General features: G+C 40.0%; 1 protein-coding gene across 2 annotated transcripts in view; it reads left to right on the forward strand.

Moving 5' to 3' along the window:
* LOC133122581 (carnitine O-palmitoyltransferase 1, liver isoform-like) overlaps positions 1-19,396 on the forward strand; it is a 38,237-nt gene that overhangs the window by 14,330 nt on the left and 4,511 nt on the right. Inside the window, exons 8-18 of one of the 2 annotated variants that reach the window (XM_061232623.1) lie at positions 528-635; positions 1,176-1,263; positions 7,511-7,706; positions 8,180-8,368; positions 9,025-9,130; positions 9,519-9,635; positions 10,541-10,705; positions 11,876-12,004; positions 12,197-12,352; positions 15,684-15,797; positions 17,289-17,381. In XM_061232623.1, coding sequence (XP_061088607.1) covers positions 528-635; positions 1,176-1,263; positions 7,511-7,706; positions 8,180-8,368; positions 9,025-9,130; positions 9,519-9,635; positions 10,541-10,705; positions 11,876-12,004; positions 12,197-12,352; positions 15,684-15,797; positions 17,289-17,381 — 1,461 coding nt within the window. Of the gene's footprint in view, positions 1-527; positions 636-1,175; positions 1,264-6,426; positions 6,512-7,510; positions 7,707-8,179; positions 8,369-9,024; positions 9,131-9,518; positions 9,636-10,540; positions 10,706-11,875; positions 12,005-12,196; positions 12,353-15,683; positions 15,798-17,288; positions 17,382-19,396 lie in introns of both variants that reach the window. The other variant, XM_061232624.1, reaches the window with a different exon arrangement.

A 19,396-nucleotide genomic window follows, 5' to 3' on the forward strand; every position in this document is an offset into this window, starting at 1 on the left:
ATGTCTCAGGGCGCAGTGCTGATGCCAACAGTGACCTCTGTGCTGGCAGTGTCTACCATCAGTCCATTCCATTTAGCCACTAACATTTAGCTCAAGCTAACTACCCTGTAACTTTGCTCCTTTTTGCTATTGGATACCTCAGTACTTTGGCATACATATGACTGTCTGACTGCTATCAATTACTGTATTTTTAAAAACAATGCGATTCCGGCGGTCTGTAACACGTTTTTACATAGCTACCTGACATAACTAGCCAGAACAAAATGGCCTATCTAGTCGTTTCATTGGTGAGTGAGCTTGTCTTCTTGGTAGTGTAAGAGGGGTTGAGAAAATAGGAGGTGTCGTATCTGATGGTAAGCACCAGAGCGCATCAAGGTAAGAAATCATGCATAGTCTGCCTTTAAAGATTTTATCGTCAATATTTGTTTATGCACGTCCAGAATACTACTTATGCTCTGCATTCTGCCAAAAATGTCAATGGGTTGTTTGATAGCATGCACAGTAAGAATGGTCTTTCTCTCCCTCAGGACTTCCTGTATGTGACACCCACCCCCATCCAGGCAGCTAGAGCTGGGAACACCATTCATGCCTTCCTGCTCTACAGGAGAAAGCTGAACCGGGAAGAGCTGAAGCCTGTGAGTTCTCCTCGTGGGCATCATTTCTGTTGGTATTGTCTAGATTGACACTTGCACCCGAACCCTCTAATTCTGTATTGTGCTGGCCTGTAAAGTGACCGTTTGTGAGACATGTTATGGATGTCTGCTACCATTGTTATGAGCACGGTCCATGGCAGAACCTAAATAGGAGGGTCTGAGGAAAAATGACAGGAGAAAAATCAGTGGGAAGGTGTGAGTGTGTGTGCGAGGCTTTGGGTGTGAGCGAGAACACAAGCTCCTGTGTGTGGACGAGCCGCCATATCCCCCATCTTTCCTTTCAGTGCATTTCATTTCCAACAGAAAATGTTTGAGTGTGTGTGTTTCACTGCGGTTTTGTGAGCTGTAGTTCTAAACCCATTCTGTTTCACGGTTTCATTCCCCCTCTCTCACTGCACTCGTGTCTCCTGCCCCCCCCCCCCCCCTCGTGCCAATGGTTTGTCCCTTCACACTCCCTCTGTCCCCCACACTCTTTCCTGCCTCCTTTTTTCCACTCCCTCTTTCCTTTTCTTTCTCTCCCAGAGTCGTGTCCCAGGCACTGTCATTCCACTGTGTGCCGCTCAGTGTGAGAGGATGTTCAACACCACACGCATTCCAGGAGAAGAGACTGGTAACACAGCAGCTATATAAATCTACATCTCACACAACGCATGACCACGCGTCCACATGCAAACACTCACTCTTGCTTTTTCAGATGCAGTCGCATGCACTCTCACTCACTCACTCACTCACACACAAACACACTCACTCACACTCACATACGCACTAACACACGGGTGCATGCACTCTTTCTCTCACACACACACACATACACACAAACACATGGGAGCATGCACACTCTCATGCCCATGAGCACAAACACGTGTATGGTTAGACAAACAGTACATCATGCAATGGGCCTCATTCCAAAAACGTTTCTTTAATTCTTCTTACTGTTGTTCTTTACATTTTACATTTACATTTTAGTCATTTGGCAGACGTTTTTTATTCCAAAGCGATTTACAAGTGCATAGGTTCTTCCACAAGTTAAAGCAACACATCCATAACTAAAAATACACATGAAATGCTGTTCTAAACATACAGCCATCATAAGTGCAATTTTTTAGATTTTTATAAAGACTTACTACAAAATCAAAGTGGGATTCATGGAACTTTCAGACGTTCCATTTTGTGCATATCTGATGCACAACATGGATGAATGCAACGTTTTCATGCATTGGATGTGCGTGCCTGTTCATGTTGGTTTACCTGAGGAAACACCTTAGCAATCCCATAGAAGGCATGCCTTCAGAGTTGTGTGCAGATGTGAGTCATTCATGGTTCTCTGCTCTGCAAATGCATCTGCGTGTCGCGCACTGTCCCAAAAGACATGCCATCTCTCCAAAGCACAATTAGCCAAGTAATCCAAATGTAGCAAATAACGCCAATGCTTGGCTGCATGCTTGTACGTCTTCATACATCATTATAAATCAACATAAATCACTGAATAATCTAATTTAATTACAGAAGTTTTCAAAATGATTATTGTCGTTAAATAAAACGAAGTGCATGACAGGAAAAAAAAGAAAGCATTAGCGTAAACTGAAATAAAAATAAAATCGACTTTTGAAAAAACTAAACTAAAACTTCCAGTTTAACCTGCTCTTAAAACTAAATAAAGTTAAATTGAATATTAAATCAAAGGCTTTTGAAATAATTTTAGGTTATTCCAGTATGTAGTTAATGTAGTTAAAATCAAAAGCATGTTTAATATTCATGTTGTTACATTAATATAATTGTATTGATAAACATTTGTTAACATTTGCTGTAGCTGCGAATGCCTTTACGTGTGAGTGTAAAGGTTTTGCTCTTACCAAACAAATTCAGATGAGAAAAAGTATAATCCCGAAATGTTCGTGGAAACGTTCATACAGTTAGTCATCAAATGTGATGGTACATGTTTTGTTAATGAGGCCCTTTGTATGTTGCATACATGCACGATCTGTACTCTCCAGATGGGACCGATTTTAAAACAACACATTTGACACACTATACTTGTACATACTCGCACTCGGTCACACACTCACATTTACTTACAAGTACTGGCACACAATCCAGGATGGGGTGCAGAACCTCTACACAACTACAGTGAGCACCTTAATTCATTGGTTAGTGACACATTTTTAGTTCATTTGGTTTGAGTTTGAAAGGAAACAATGACAATGAGGTTGAAGTACAGACTATCAGGGTCTTTTCATCCATACCGGATTAACCGTTTAGAAATTATGGAACCATAGCATGACGTGATGTAGAATAATGTAATCATTTTTTATATTTGATCGGATCGTATATCCATAACTGCTTGAAGTCTGCAATATATGAACATCACCAGACGCTGGGTGTCTTCCCTGGTGATGCTCTGCCAGGCCTGTACTGCAGCATTCTTCAGTTCCTGTTTGTTTCAGAGCCTTTTTGTCTCCTCTTCCGCATGTTCAATGCATGTTCATTTGAATTTAGATCAAGTGATTGTCTCAGCCAGTCAAGCATTACCCGTTTTTGGTCATCAAAAAACCCTTTGTTGCTCTAGCAGTATGTTTTGGGTCATTGTCTTATTGCATGATGAAGTGCCATCCAATAAGTTTGGAGGCAAATACCCTAAAATTAAAGCTGACAGTCTACACTTCAACCTCATTGTCATTGTATCCAAAGCGCTAGTGTACAGAACAAGGCAATGTGTCCCTGTCCAATGAATTATGGTACTCAGGATACAGAACATCGACACTACTGTATACTACCAATGCACACAGTTCTGTAGTGGAGAGTGGTTGCTAAACAACCGCTGCAGTCTCATTGCATTGGATTGGTAATCCTACACAGCAAGGGTATCAGCAGCATACTCATGATTGAACATGGCCAGCAACATAGCTGTACAGTCTACACAGTCAAGGCTGCGGTCCCATCTGCTAAATATTCTGTCCTCATAAGCTTCACTGGCAGACTTGGTTTAGGAGAATGTGAGACAGCACCAAAGGGACAGGCCCATGAATAGAGGGGAAGAGAAACGGAGGGATTGGAGTTAGTGTTGTGCAAAAAATGTGGGCTCCCCTGGTCGAAAAGCCTTTTACAATTAATAGCCAAGTGAACAGAGGCGAACCTTCAGAAGCGAAACTGTGGTGGCCATTCCAAAACCTTCATCCCTCTTTCCTGGCGGTACCTCATGGTTGATTTTGAGGTCTGCTTTGGATCATTGTCTTGCTGGTATAGCCAACCTTTTTTCAACTTCAATGTCTGGACTGAAGTATTCGTTGTTTAAAACATGTTTTATTGTCCTGTGAACAGTTAGACCTGTTTTGGCTTTTTTTTTCTTCCCAGAGGTTCTGCCATTCTTTCTTGGTCTTCCAGACCTTGCCTTGACTTCAACTTTGTCATTTATCTTCCATTTTCTAATAATGACAGTAGAAATGGGTAGTTTGAAAACAGTTTTGGAAGTTTTCTTGGTGGAAATGAACCATCTTCATTCTGAAATCCTTGGACAACTGTTTAGGAACCCCACTGAACAACCACTGCAGCCCTGGAATTATACTCATCTGACTCATTGGTAAATGGTTGGCATTTATATAGCGCCTTTATCAAAAGCGCTGTACAATTGATGCTTCTCATTCACCCATTCATACACCCACTCACACACCGACGGCGATTGGCTGCCATGCAAGGCGCCGACCAGCTCGTCAGGAGCATTTGGGGGTTAGGTGTCTTGCTCAGGAACACTTAGACACAGCCCGGGCGGGGGATCGAACTGGCAACCCAACGACTGCCAGACGACTGTTCTTACTGCCTGAGCCATGTCGCCCCACTGGAGGCTCATTGGAGCCCTAAGAAGTAAATCACCTGGGTCTGAGCCTTAGTAATCATCAAAAGTAACACAGAATAATACAAGAGGTTCCCAAACTTTGACACGACACTTTTCCTTTTTATAATTCATAAAGAGAAAATAAAAAACAATCTTGCTTTAAAATTTGCGTAAAGGTGTCGTGTTTAACTCTGTACCATTTAGAGTTCAGCTTTGCTTTCGACCCCATACACATTCATTGTAAATTTAAACCAGGGGTTCCCAAATTTTTGCACCCCAATTCTTCAATTGAACCACAATTTGCCAAAACTAGAAACGATTGAGATGCTGTAGGTTCCCATAATGGCCAGTAGAAGAGGTCTTCCTAAGCTGATTGCTGGACATAACTTGAAAGAGGGGTGGTTGTTAGAGCGCATTCGCCAGGAGCTTCATTGATGAGAACTCTCGACCTTGCTGATCCTGCACAAGGATGATATTGGTGATATTGGTATGGAACTGAGGGATGGCCATCAGTTAGGGGCAACTAGTCAAAAGCTCATATTCCTTGACTACAATATCTGCAGTGGTTCAAGTTGCAAGACAAAAACTGATAAGAAACTTGGAATCGGTTAATGACAAATATCAGTATAGAGAATGAGCTGGCAGCCTTGTTGGAAAGCCGTGCATTTAGAAATTCAGAGAAGGATACTATGCTTTGGTTGCAGTGCATAAATGCATGTTTGTAAGTTAAGTGGTGCAGAGAACATCGGCAATGATCTACTGAGCAGTGGAAAAAGTTATATGGTCAGAAGAATCATCTTTCAGCCTATATTCAACAAGCAAGAGTGCAGTGAAGTGTTCTGGTGGCCTTGTTTTCCTCTCTTGGTGAAGGTTTTTAGCTGCAGTATACTGGGGTATATAATATTTCTCTGTGGACCATATTTTCTTCTGGTTATGAATGTGGCATGCTGAAAATTTACATGAGAATCTCAACCGCAATGTTTCCAAATATAATGCCACAGTTACTCATGAACATCAATATTCAACAGAGCTGAAAAATGCACATCTTAATGGAGAACTCTTCTACTGCTGGAACTAACCAACCACGACAGTACAAGTTTCTGCAGAAGCACACCAGTATTCTGAGGCAGAGTATCAATGGTTTTGGCCAGAGTTTGCTGCACTTTGTCAGCTGTGGAAATTAAATTGGCAAAATCAGCTTTTTATTGGCACTATTAACTTATAAACTTCACTTGTAGTTTCACAGGTTTACCTTGGATATAATTTCCAACAGGAAATTAGGAGTTGCAGTATCCTGGCCAATTTTGCTGCCTGAAGTCTGTGGTATTTTTAGACTTCATCCCTCTAGCAAAATGGAAGGTGGGGGAGCTCATAAGTGTGTTAGGGCTTATCTTTTAGCGCATTGGGCTGCAGCCGAGGACAGGCATTCCAAAAGTTAACGGCTTGGTTGTGCTGAAATGTAATTAACTGCATCTGCTTACATGAGTATGCAATGCCACATTCAAATCAAAACCAATAATACTTAATGTGTATACACATCTGACTTGAGACTACAGAACATTCACATTGAGAGCGAGAGAGTGGGAGTGCTGTATGTTATATAATCAGATTGGCTGAATTAACTCTTTAGTTTAGACTTGAATATTGGTTTAAAGTGGGCCCCTTCCTGTTCATTTCTAACAAATGGTGCATCTAAAAACGTTGGCCTTCTTTTTCTACTTTTTTCCCTGTGTCTGTCTCTTTGTAAGTCCTAATGTGCCTTTGTTTGAAGCTAATGAGGGATTCTGCGTTAATATCTTGTCTCGCTGTATTTTCCTTCTTGAACCTCTCCTCTTACCTTTTATTCTTTTTACTCCCTTCTCTTTCCATCTCCTGTTTTTACCTTTCCATCTCTCTTCCTGCCACACTCTACCTCTTCTTCTTGCCCCATTCTTTGTCTCTTAGTGGTTGTTGAGGTCATCGGTTCCTTGCTGTTCCTATCAGTTTGAGAGGATGTTTGATTCTTGTCGAATTCCTGGGGAGAGGACAGGTATTAACACTTCCTGTCTAGCTCTGTTGCTGTCACTGCTCTTGTCAGCTCTAATCCTGCTGTGCTGTGTGTTGGATGCTTTCTCTAGTTGTCTTGATAATCGTCAGTCATTGTGTTTTAGGGCTTATGTCTCCGTCTGTTGCTGTTCCTCCCTATAATTCTATTTCTCAGAATGTTCAAATTCTCTGGGTGACATACCACACATGGCCACCAGATGGGAGTGTCCGCCTCGCTCTCAGTGCTGAGTTGGTGTTAATGGGGTAGTTCACTTTCTGGTGTTTTTGATAGACCATCATGGTTTTTTTTGTGTGATTTCATGCACTCCTAAGTTTCTAACAACCAGCTGTCTTTGCAATGGCAGGTAGTGCATTTGTGTGTTTGAATTAAAGCAGTTGCATTGTTTTAGGTAATTCCAAACAATTAATCAATTCCAATTCTAGAGGTTGTTCATTATGTATATTGCCTGATTTTACTTAAAAATAATATTACATTTGCCTGAGATTATTTTCTGTGGCACATCCAACCTGAGAGTGCTACACTCAATGAATTTATCACCAGCACACTGACATTAATGCTTACAAAAGCTGATATGTTTAACTGTTAATAAACCATATACATTTAATCTATTTGTGTGTACAGCCTCTGGAAATAACACTATGATACAAGCTGTTTGGAAATTCTTGAAGTTTATTTTATTGCATTTGACCATGAATCCCTGAGTGGCCCTATACCTGCAATTGTAAAGCTGAAGGGTCTTCTGAAACTTCTGTAAATATCTAAATATCTAAAAATATTCTTCATCACACACAAAAACTGTCCTGGCCAATCAAGTAAAAATAAAATCTTGTAAATGAACACCAGAATGTATAAACTATCCCTTCAATGTCCTGTAGCGTCTAGTCAGTTAGTGTCCATTATTTTGATCCCCGCCTCCCATATCTAAGTGTCGAAACCGGTATTCTGTGATCACCCCATACTTCCTGTCTCTCCTTGCATCAGACACCGTCCAGCACTGGCAGGACAGCGACTATGTGGCAGTGTACCACAGGGGGCGCTACTTCCGACTGTGGGTTTACAAGTCAGGCAGGATGCTGACACCCCGGGAGATCGAGCTCCAGATCCAGAAGATCTTGGAAGACCCCTCTCCCCCATTATCTGGAGAGGACAAGCTGGGGGCCCTGACTGCAGGAGACCGGTGAGTGATACTGGGTGGAGACTGACGGGGGCGAAATGTAGACAGACGAGTGCGTAGATTGTAGGCGGGTGGGTCAATCGCCTGTAGCGTAGTGGTTAAGGTACATGACTGGGACCTGCAAGGTTGGTGGTTCAATCCCCGGTGTAGCCACAGTAAGATCCGCACAGGGGTTGGGCCCTTAAGCAAGGCCCTTTAACCCTGCTTTGTTCCAGGGGAGGATTGTCTCCTGCTTAGTCTAATCAACTGTACGTTGCTCTGGATAAGAGTGTCTGCCAAATTGTCAATAATGTAAAGTAATGGCATTACATTAATGTAATACCACTCTGGTTTGGGATGCTGTCTTTTGTTTGTGTGAAAAAGTGACTTTGCCAGAGGAATCACTAATATCATTAATACACCTTGAATAGGTCTTGAAGTCGAATGAATTTATAATCAATAAAACAAACATTGTTGGACCAAATTGTTCTTCCCAGAGTGCCATGGGCTAAAGTGCGAAAGCAGTTTTTCAGCACTGGAGTCAATAAGCGATCGCTGGACTGCATCGAGAGGGCAGCTTTTTTTGTCACCCTGGATGACGATGAGCAAGGAATGATGGGAGATGATCCGGCTGCTAGCCTGGACCGCTACGCTAAGTCCCTTCTCCATGGGAAGTGTTACGACAGGTAGGGGTGGCACGGGTGCCCTCACAAGACTTAACCTTTTAGCTTAATTTTGCTTACTGCCTACTACACTCGGAAAAATGAAACCAATAATATAAACATGAATAAATAATAGGTTTCTAACTGAAAAATGGCTATTTTAAGTAATGTTATAGTAGGTTTTGATACTTAATTCTTTTCATTCTGTTTTACTAATAACAAACCGCTCTCATCTAGGCTGCCTGATGTGGTAGTAAACAACCAAACGTAAGAGGCCATGTGAATTGCTTCTGGAAATAAAATTGATCACTGATATCAGACAGCAAGGCCTCGCAGCTTCCATGTGATTCGGGTATGATTATGTTTAAATCACATGGTCGCAGCATTGCTGCTGATTAGCTGTTTTATCAATACAAGTAGACATTAGTGATGTTTTTTTCTGGAAAGTGCTTTGCATGGCCACTCACTGTTTACTACCGTGTCTGGTATTATTAACGAAAAAACAAACAGGAAAGATTGTCTCTAAGCCCCATGGCGGTGGATATTTTCATTATGCTTTAAGAAACTAAATTTGATATATTGTGCAGGCTCACAGGAAACTGTAGATAAGACCTATCGATTGTAGATGTAAAAGCACCATTAGCATCCCACTCCTTCTGCTCCTCCTCCCACTCTGCCAGATGGTTTGATAAGTCCTTCTCTGCGGTGGTGTACAAGAACGGAAAGAATGGCCTGAATGCAGAGCACTCGTGGGCTGATGCCCCTGTCGTCGCACACCTGTGGGAGGTGAGCTGAGAGAAGCCTGGGCGTGAGTGTGAGTGTGAGTGTGAGTGTGAGTGTGAGTGTGAGTGTGAGTGTGAGTGTGAGTGTGAGTGTGTGTGTGTGTACACGCGCGTGTCTGTGAGAGTGAGAGCATGGGGCTCTGTCCATACAAGCAGACGCGTGAGCGTCTGAGCTATTCATAGAACAGTAGCCTGCTCCGTGACTACAGAGCTACTAAAGTTAGTAAACACTCCTTAGTTTTTGGGTGATTAGACTGGAGAACACAAAAGTTTGGAATGCACGTTGTATCAAATGAGAATAAAATTCTGCTCCTCTCTCTCTGGGTTATTTCATGCTCCTAATGTTCCCAGTAAATAGCTGTTTTTGTGCTGAACAAATTATGTTTTTGCAGTTTGTTTTGGCGACAGACAGTTTCCAGTTGGGCTATGATGAAGAGGGCCACTGCAAGGGTAATGTAGATCCTAAGCTGCCCCAGCCGCAGAGGCTGTCCTGGGACATTCCTCCAGAGGTAGGTGCTTGTCTGCCTATCGTTTGTGTGTTGGTATGTCACTTGTTACATTACGTGGCATTTTTGTGTCTCTGTATGCCGTTTTCAGAACGGGGTATATTAATATGCATTTAGAATAGTCAATTTATGTAATAAACGTCCTAATTTAAAATGATTTTGAATTTCTAAACCTTTCCTTTTGTAAATATAAATGAATCTCTGTATTACTTGTTAGCCATTTGGAAGACATTCTTATCCAGAGCGACTTGCAGAGTGTATGTTTTATATTTTTAGAGACAATCCAGCTAGATGTTTACTGAAGAAATGTGGGTATTCTGCATACAACAGTGGTTATTTGAGTTACTGTTAGCTTGAACCAGTCTCCTCTAACCTCTTTCAAGGCACATTTTTGCTCACAGAACTCACAATGTTTTTTGTCCCATTTTCTGTAAACTCTCTATGGACTGCTGTGCATGAAATCTGATTTCTGAGATACTCAAACCATCTGGCATCAACAATAATTCTACGGTCAAAGTCACTTGGATCACATTTCTTCCCCATTCAGATGTTTGGTCCGAACAACAACTGAACCTCTTGACCATGTTTGCATCCTTTTATGCATTGAGCTGCTGCCAGATAATTGGCTGATTAGATATTTGCATTAATGAGCTGGTGTAACGGTCTTTCTAATAAAGACGTTATACCGAGCCTATTGCACACAATGAATTGATAAATCCATCGCTTGTTGTAGGGCAGCTTTCCTCTCTCTGTGATTTGTGAAAGTCTTTTTGTGTCATTATGTTCTTTTCAGTGTGCAACAGTGCTGTCTTTGTATTCTTGTGTACTAATCTGTGTCCCTGTGCTACAGTACTAATGCTCTACGGTTTTCTGTGTGTCAGCCTCTGACAGATCCCTCTGTCTTTCAGTGTGAAGAAGTGGTGAGTCAGTCTTTGGCGGTGGCCCAGGCCCTGGCTGATGATGTAGACTTCCACGTTTTCTCCTTCAGGGACTTTGGAAAAGGAAAGATTAAGAAGTGCAGAATTAGTCCAGATGCCTTTATTCAGCTCGCTCTGCAGCTGGCTTATTACAGGGTGAGATGGAGACATCCTGTTTTGTGTGCTCACTTTTTCGATTGGCTAGAAGATCTTGCTTTGGTGTTCATTGATTAAAGTATATAAATACGTGAAAAATGTAAGCAAAATGTACAAATTATGTGCAGTGCTGTGCAAATTATCAGGCACTTTAGATTTGTTTTTAAATTTGGTCTTGTGGTTAACTTTGCCGAAGGGTGCAACATCTGAGCCCTGCCAATCCAACTGACAGCTTTGCAGTAGCAAGCCCAGTATTGCTTTAGGTCACCTCCGTAACACGATCCTTTAAGGGCGTTTTTGGCTCGATAGGTCAATTTTTAGATATTAGGATATTTAGCTTCTACAAGTGCTATAGTTTAATAAAATATATGAACCAGGGCCAAGGGTGCCGGCATCAGTCCGATGCAGCTGCTCACAGAGGACCGGGGTTCGTGTTCTCTGCGAGCAGCTTCGAGTTTGGCCGGCTCATGTGGGAACGGCATAATTTGCCTGCCACTTCAAGGGCAGGGAGAGGGATCTTGGCAGGATATGACAGATATGACAGGCTGGAACGATGCGGCTGATGGTGAGCTAGATCCAGCCATTATTTTATAATTTAGAAAATAAGAAAAGTAAAAAAAGAATTACAGATTGTGATATCATGACAATTAACTAATGTGATTATCCGTAGCTTCGCTACAGCCAAATTAATTAGTGAGCTAAACCACAAATCATACACAGAGAAGTGTGTAAAAAAAATAAGAGTACTCCATGCTGCAGCCTTTTTACCAAGATCTTTTTAATCCAAATGTTTTCAGTCCAAATGTAATTTTGAGGAACTTACCTCTTCCTTTCCCCTGGTATTTGACCATACCATGGCGGTGGACTGTAAAAATAGAAGTATTATCCGTAACTTTGCAGTCTTGCTGTCATTGTCTCATTGGGGAAAAAGATTGTCCTGCTGTCTACTGTGCGCTGTGTAAACGCCACGTCAGACATTGTGTAAATTAATCAAGCTATATTTGACTTGGTTATTACCAGACTCAACAAAAGTAGCACATTGTCCTGTAATTACCTATACATTTGTGTGCAACCCACAGGCCAGACATGTTTCATTCTCTGGGTCATTTTTGCCACATGCTGTAATTGGAGCAAGCCTCCTTTTTCATGTCTTCTTCCTCTTCCTTTCAGGACAGAGGGCTTTTTTGTCTGACGTACGAGGCCTCTATGACCCGCCTGTTCAGAGAAGGCAGAACGGAGACTGTTCGGTCCTGCACCAATGAGAGCTGCGCTTTTGTAAAAGCGCTTGAAAGTGGAGAGGTAGGTAAAGTTTATTGTATCACTGTATGGTCATATTGAATTTTACAAGTTCCGGTTATGTTATTTATGTCGAATTCATTTAACCTTTATTTATGCAAAGATGTACTACTGAGACCGAGGTGCCTTTTTCAGAGTAGCCCTGTTATGAGTTTCCTCTCACCAGGACCCTTTGTCCCTTTACTGTCCCTGAAGGAGGAAGACCTTTGTGTCCGACTGTTACGACTGGCTACTGACAAACACCAGAATCTGTACCGAATGGCAATGACAGGGGCAGGGATAGACAGACACCTCTTCTGCCTTTATGTGGTCTCTAAATACCTAGGACTCGAGTCGCCTTTCTTGAAAGAGGTGAGTGTCTGCACCTGGCTGTCTGTCTTTGAGCCATTCATGACTTCAGCAGTCATGAATGGCAGTGGCTTGCACACTGAACATATGTTAGATATGGGCGGCCTGTAGTGTAGTGGTTAAGGTAAAGGACTGGGACACGCATGGTCGGTGGTTCGAATCTCAGTGTAAGATCTGCACAAAATATATTTTTGGAAATATTTAACAATCTTCAGTTCTAAAAACAGTATTGCTGTATGTCTATTGAGTTAGATTGCTGCCAAAATCATGAATTGATTGAGATATGTATTCAGAGAGACGTAAATGCGAGAGCTAGAATGTATTTGTAATTCTCTGATCTGCATATTTCATATTTTTAGTTTCTGAAAATGTAATACATTTTTTCAAATACAGATTTACATTTTTCCTGTTCAAATGAATCTCATTTTATGAGGTTGTGCATTGTTTTAGCAGGGCTGCCAAATATGCTGATCGCAAAGGCTATATGCTTGTCGATATGACATTTGTTTCTGTAAGCCTATTGTTTGGCATATGTTTCTGACTTTTTTTTCTTATTTCTCCACGTCATAATATGAAATCCTGAAGCTTTCTTTGAATTCTATCTACTGTTTTAGCATTTTCTTATCAGATTATAGGATGTAATTGGATTTCAGACGGCCTCCATGAGCGCAATATAAAAACTGTTTTACTCAGATGTGAAACTAGGAAATTAGGATGGCAAACAGTTTTGTGAGCTTTTAAATGACCATCTCTTGTACAGGTGCATCTCCAAAAAATGTAATATCGTGGAATTTTTTATTATTATTTAAAAAAAAATTCCATTCAAAAAGTTAAGCTTTCATATATTCTGGATTCATTACACATGAAATGAAATATTTCAAGCTTTTTAAAATTGTTTTAATCTTGATTACGGCTTCTTATGCCTTCAATACTTGGTTGGGGCTAGTTTTGCTCAAATTACTGCATCAATGCGGTATGGCATGGAGGCAATCAGCCTGTGGCACTACTGAGGTGTTATGGAAGCACAGGTTGCTTTGATGGCGGCCTTCAGCTCGTCTGTATGGTTTGGTCTGGTGTCTCATCTTCCTCTTGACAATACCCCATAGATTCTCTATGGGGTTCAGGTCAGGCGAGTTAGGTCAATGGGTGACCTAACACCGGCGATTAGATTAGATTTTAGAGAGACATTTCTCTATCGTTAGACAAATCCTGGCAGCATTAGCAAAATGCCATTTGTCCATTTGGCCATTGAAGTGAGTCTTCTCAGCTGCAGGTGTTTCAGTATGTTTCACCTTCAGCAGACAACACACTGGACTGTCCCCAGAGCATGTAGACTGTCCCCAGAGCATGTAGACATGCTTGGGAATAGCGCTAGGTAATGGCATATAGCCTGTCACAGCCTTCAGCAATATCGTTCTTTTGTTTCGGGTCTTACAGCATTTAATTCTGTTTTACGCCTTTTTGCCCGACCCTGCATCTCAGTTAAAATTAAATGGCAGTCTTAACACCGCTAGTACTATACGATTCTTCTCTTTATGAAACTGGCAGTGGCCAGGTAGCCTACATGTAGCTCCGTTAATAATGATGACTTAATGTGGAAATATTTGCTAGCTATTATTGGAGTTTGCCGTTACGCACCTTAGCTAGCTTGCTTATTACGTTTTATATGAGGAATCTTTTCATATTATGTTAGCTAATCGTTGCCTCCAATAGTTTGCTAGTTTGGGTTCCATGTTACCCGGTTATTTTCAGTTAAATGGGGTAGCATAGTAGGCTACCGCCTAGGTTAGGCAGAAGGCACATACCTAGCTAGAACTGTTGTTATGCTGCCATGACTGCAAGTTCAGTCATAAAAAGACAAAAGGCTGATTGAGTCAGGGTAAAACCTAGGTCCTGTAAATATCTTGATCCTACAGTAAAACCCGGAACGTTCCGCTGCAGAACTCAACTAGAGGCTCGAGATATGTTAGCAAAATTGCAAATCACTTGCACATGCAGCCTTTTCTTTGGGTTCTGCTCATCGAGAAAACAAAAATGCTGGTTTGTTGTATGACAGCTGTATGTGATGTATATGTGTGTGTATATATATATATATATATATATATATATATATATATATATATATATATATATATGGGGTGCTTTTATTTGTTTTCTTTTTTTATGCTTTATCATGTCTCATGTTACCTTGTGATTTGTATAACCTGCACGTGGCCTGAGATGTGTTCAATCAACTGCAGTGTTCAATATAAAATTCATGTTCATATATATATATATATATATGTATGTGTGTGTGTATGTCTATGTATATATGTGTGTGTGTGTGTATATGTGTATATATATAATATATTATGTATGTATGTATGCATATGCATACACACACACACACACACACACACACACACGTGTATATATGTATAACAAAGATGGAGGACAAATTCGTTACCACCTATCAATCGCTTTGCCACCGATATTAAAGCCATTAGCATTAATTGGTTTCACTGGAAAGTTTTGTCTGGGGTTTTTTATTTTTATTTTTATTTTATTTTTTAACCAATGGATAAGTGCAACGCACTCTTTGCTGAAACACAAAACAACTTTTGTGAAATTGTATGTGGTTGGGCCAAAATTGTGTCAACTGTGGTAACGAATGGTCCTCCATCTTTGTTTTTAGAACCTAAACAAAATCAAACCCTGCCTTTATTTCCTTCTGATTGGACAGCAGAGAAAAGAATGACAGTGACATGGAGTGCTTTTTCCTCGATGTACATCAAAATTGCATCTAAAAATTAGCCATGCACCAAGGGCTGATAAATGTGAGGTGCTTGGTGTGCAAAAGCAGTATGAACAAAGCTTCAAACTTTATTAATAATTTAATGATCCTCCACTAACAATGTTCATATTGCATGCTTCCATTATTATCCCCAGGGTCTTGTATTAAAACTAATAATTGCTTAATACTGTTGGAGTCCTTTCACAGCATCTTATACTTCACATACAGCTTTATATACAACAAACCAATTATTTTCAGTTTTTAAATGATTTCCAAATGGATATTCCACTTTTTATGTAGTTAACGGGTCAACATATTCTCAGGAAGGGTCCCAGTAAGTGGACCATGTTTCTTTATTTCTGTATTCTGTGTCTTGCGTCCTGTATCCTGTTTTTCCTGGCTTTCCTGGCATTTCCTGCATCAAGCAGTTTATCCAGTGAATAAAAACATGTCAAAAATTACTTCTTGCATTTACTTAAGTCTCAACTCATCTTCCCACCTGAGTAGAAAAGCGTGTTGCTTTATTTATACATTCATATTGGGAACTGTCTTCCATTTCAGGTGCTGTCAGAACCTTGGCGCCTATCCACCAGTCAGACTCCAGTTCAGCAGGTTGAACTTTTTGATCTGGTCAACCATCCAGAGTACATTTCCTGTGGAGGAGGCTTCGGTCCGGTCAGTACTTTGCTTTTGTCATTCGAATATTTGTGAACCATTTAGGAAAGTAATGAGCTTCACTAAACTCAGTCCTTTAAATAGCCTATGCCTGTCTGGCTTTCATGTCATCTCTAGAGGTGAAGTTGGCTGTGATTGGCTGATACTTATTTATAGAATCCTTGCTCTGGCTGGTTTTTCAAAATTGTTTGTGTCATTGAGCATATAGGCAACAAAATGCATGTCAAATCTCCCTCAAAGCCATGTTCTCTGTGCCTTTTTTCAGAATTTTTTATTTAGTTATTTTATTTATTATTTATTTATTTATTTTTCCCCCGGGCCAGGGCAGGGGGCTATACATTTTTTTTTTTGTAATTTTTTTTTTTAACTTGGTTCTCACTCACTCAGGGATGCTGTATCATAGGCTGTTGTAACCCATGTGACACTGCTCACAAGCTACGCAAATACAGCGCCACACATTTGTTAGGAACATTCAGAACTCAGGGAAAAGGAATAAGTGAATGTGGCTGACTATACATTGTGTTTTATGCATAAAACAACATGTTTTTGCTAACCCAGCATATTGTACAACTGAGATTACTAAACTGACCAGATTTAGAGATTGCTTAACAAGCTAACTAATGTGCTTAATTGGCAAATTATGCGGTTCTGGAATACCGGAAGAGACTTGTGACTCGAATACAACAAAATGACCGACAGTAAAACCAGTGCTTCAAAACCATGCATACATTTCCATACATTTTGATGAAAACACAGAAATAGTAGTGAGAACTCCTCACTGGAGCGTAATTCTTCACAAACATGCCTATGAGAAACGTTATCATTAGGAAAGCCATTTCAAGCCATATTTCATTCTATTAACCCATTCAGTGCCCCGGGTGACTTAGGTCAATGAACTTAGGTTCTCGAGTCCAGTGGACGACTAATATTGACCAAAACGTGCAAACAGTGAGAACGTTTATTCATATTGAAATTTGTTTCACAGTACGTCAACAAGTTTCTGCATAAAGGCAACCAACGAACACAAGGTGATGCCTACGTTCTGCACATAGCCTACTTGCAAATTTTCTGTAACTAATGTCTGAATGAACATTCTGTTATGAACCCAGATGGCTACAGTTGTTATTTATGGGAATAGATAAAAAGCACAGTTTGGTGACGGTTAATATTTAAATGAGTATAACTCGCTTAAAGGTACAATAGGTCATTTCAGACTCCTAACAGTCAAGAGGAATTGCAGCAACAAACACCCTCAAACAAAGTGTAATTTTTAGTTCACTCATTCAGGTTAGCTTACTGTTTATCCGTTAAGAGCTTAGCTTAACTATTCATACTACCAATGTTTGGAGACTAACTGTTCCCCATCCAATGATATCAGAGGTGACAACTTTGCATCATTGGTGGGGGACCACAGGACAACTATTTAATGTGACCTGTTGCTTGTTTCTTTTTTTATTTTATTTATTATTTTTGATCTCTCTGTTCTTCTAGGTGGCGGATGATGGCTATGGCGTCTCCTATATTATTGTGGGAGAAAACATGATCAACTTCCACATCTCCTGCAAGTACTCCTGTGCACAGACTGTGAGTATGATTGATCACACAATTATGTGCATGAAAACCACAAGCCTGTTGCCTCCTCCCCTCCAGCTTGTGTTACATGCCAAAATTGACTATTTGATTGCCATGTTTTAACGGCCTATATTTTGGGCAAATTTATACCCTACATTTGAATAATGACACAATGACATAATGAATGTTAAAAACGTATTACATCATCACAATATTATTTTTGGTTTGTCTTTGTTTTAACAATTACTTTACAGCAGTGGTTCCCAAACTCGGTCCTGGAGTACCCCTATGTCAGTTTTTGTTCCAACCCCAATTGCCATAAAATAATTTTCAGATGCTGTTAATATTATATAATATATAATAATAGTATTTCTTAATTAGGTGCTTTTCATCTTAAGATGTATTATTTACCTTAAACCACATTATGGCAAATGGCTTTGCAGGTTTGCCTTATCACTTGCTTTGCCTTTGAATTCTTCATTGTTCCAAATTTTATTCTTTAGTGTATGCCTAGCTATCTGATTTTCCTATTGCAAGATTACGAAATAAGATGGGGAACGATCACAGCATATTCTTTATACTTAAGGCACAACAAAAAACAGAAAGAAATAAACTAAAGGAAAAAGGGGCTATACCATTTAAGAAACAACCACATTCAGAGGCATCTAGACTATATTGAGTTTTGTATGGACAATCGCCATTCAAAATGAATTTAGTCCATGATTAGGCTTAATCTGCATCTGTGAAACTGGTCCCTAAGAGTTCTGGTCCCAGTACTTAAATAATTATTTTTGTTTTAAGTAAATGGTAACTGTACTGATATTAGATGTTTGCGTCTTTTAGCTACAATACAGCGCAATTCCTATATCTTCCTACATGCACATATTTTTTCCATAATCTGTTGCTACAAAACACATTCATTACACATCTGTCTCTTTCTCCTGCACCTACACACACAGCGAGAGAGAGATTAACACATTTGAAAAAAATCATAATGCTACGATAAGTTATGACTTTAAAATCACACATTCATTTGGTGTCCTTGTTTGTGCGCATTCCACCTCATTGTATTTTTTCGAAATCAAATGTTTATCTAGCCCTAAAAGTTCTAAAATACGCTTCCTTTAACGAGCAAACATATTCTCTCACTGATGGAGGTGTATGCTGTACATGGCTTGCAAAATAATTTTCAATCCTGCTCGAAGATGCCAGGACATACTTTGCTTCCCAAGCTTTTACTATCACGTGGATCATTTTGTCATCTCGACGCTCCACGGGTTATTGTTTGACATTTTTATTCTACAGTCAATTTTGTTGGTTTCACCATTGCTACAATGTCCAGCGTGCTGGTCGCGCGTGTGTAGAAAGTGGCCGCATAACGGCTTGTGCGAATTACATATCTTGTTGCGCACATATGTTGGCTTTTTCAGAGTATAAAGTAAAATGTTGACATTTTATTAAAATGGATTTTCCTGATTTGTATGGTTTTATGTATATGTGTGTATATATATATATATATATATATATATATATATATATATATATATATATATATATATATATATATATATATATATATATATATATTATATATATTGGCTGTAGAAGGCAACCAGAGGCCACAAAATGGTTGCAAATTGCCCCCGTCTGCTTGCTGAGGGCCACATAACCAGTTGAACTGTTCATGGTCATTTAAACATTTATCCAATTAAACAAAATTCCCATCCTTAGTATATTACCTATAATCTCAGATGCAGAGTGTCCCCCAATAATGTAAGTAGTAGGCCAAAGAGAAAAAGTAGCTGGCCAGGGGGGTTGAGGTGATGTTCCCTGGCCTTTTTTTTCTGACGCAATTTGTAGGCTTCTGGTGCATTTCAATATGTTAAATGAATCCCTAATAAATGGCTTCATTCTTAAGTATTTTGGAGAGTTTATGTTCATATATACAGACATCACAAAATGTAACCTTGTAGTGCCATTAACCAGAAATTTGTTCAGAAAGAAATCCGGTCATGATAACTCTTTAC

The sequence above is a fragment of the Conger conger genome, chromosome 2 (assembly GCF_963514075.1).
Source record: "Conger conger chromosome 2, fConCon1.1, whole genome shotgun sequence".
Taxonomy (NCBI): Eukaryota; Metazoa; Chordata; class Actinopteri; order Anguilliformes; family Congridae; genus Conger; species Conger conger.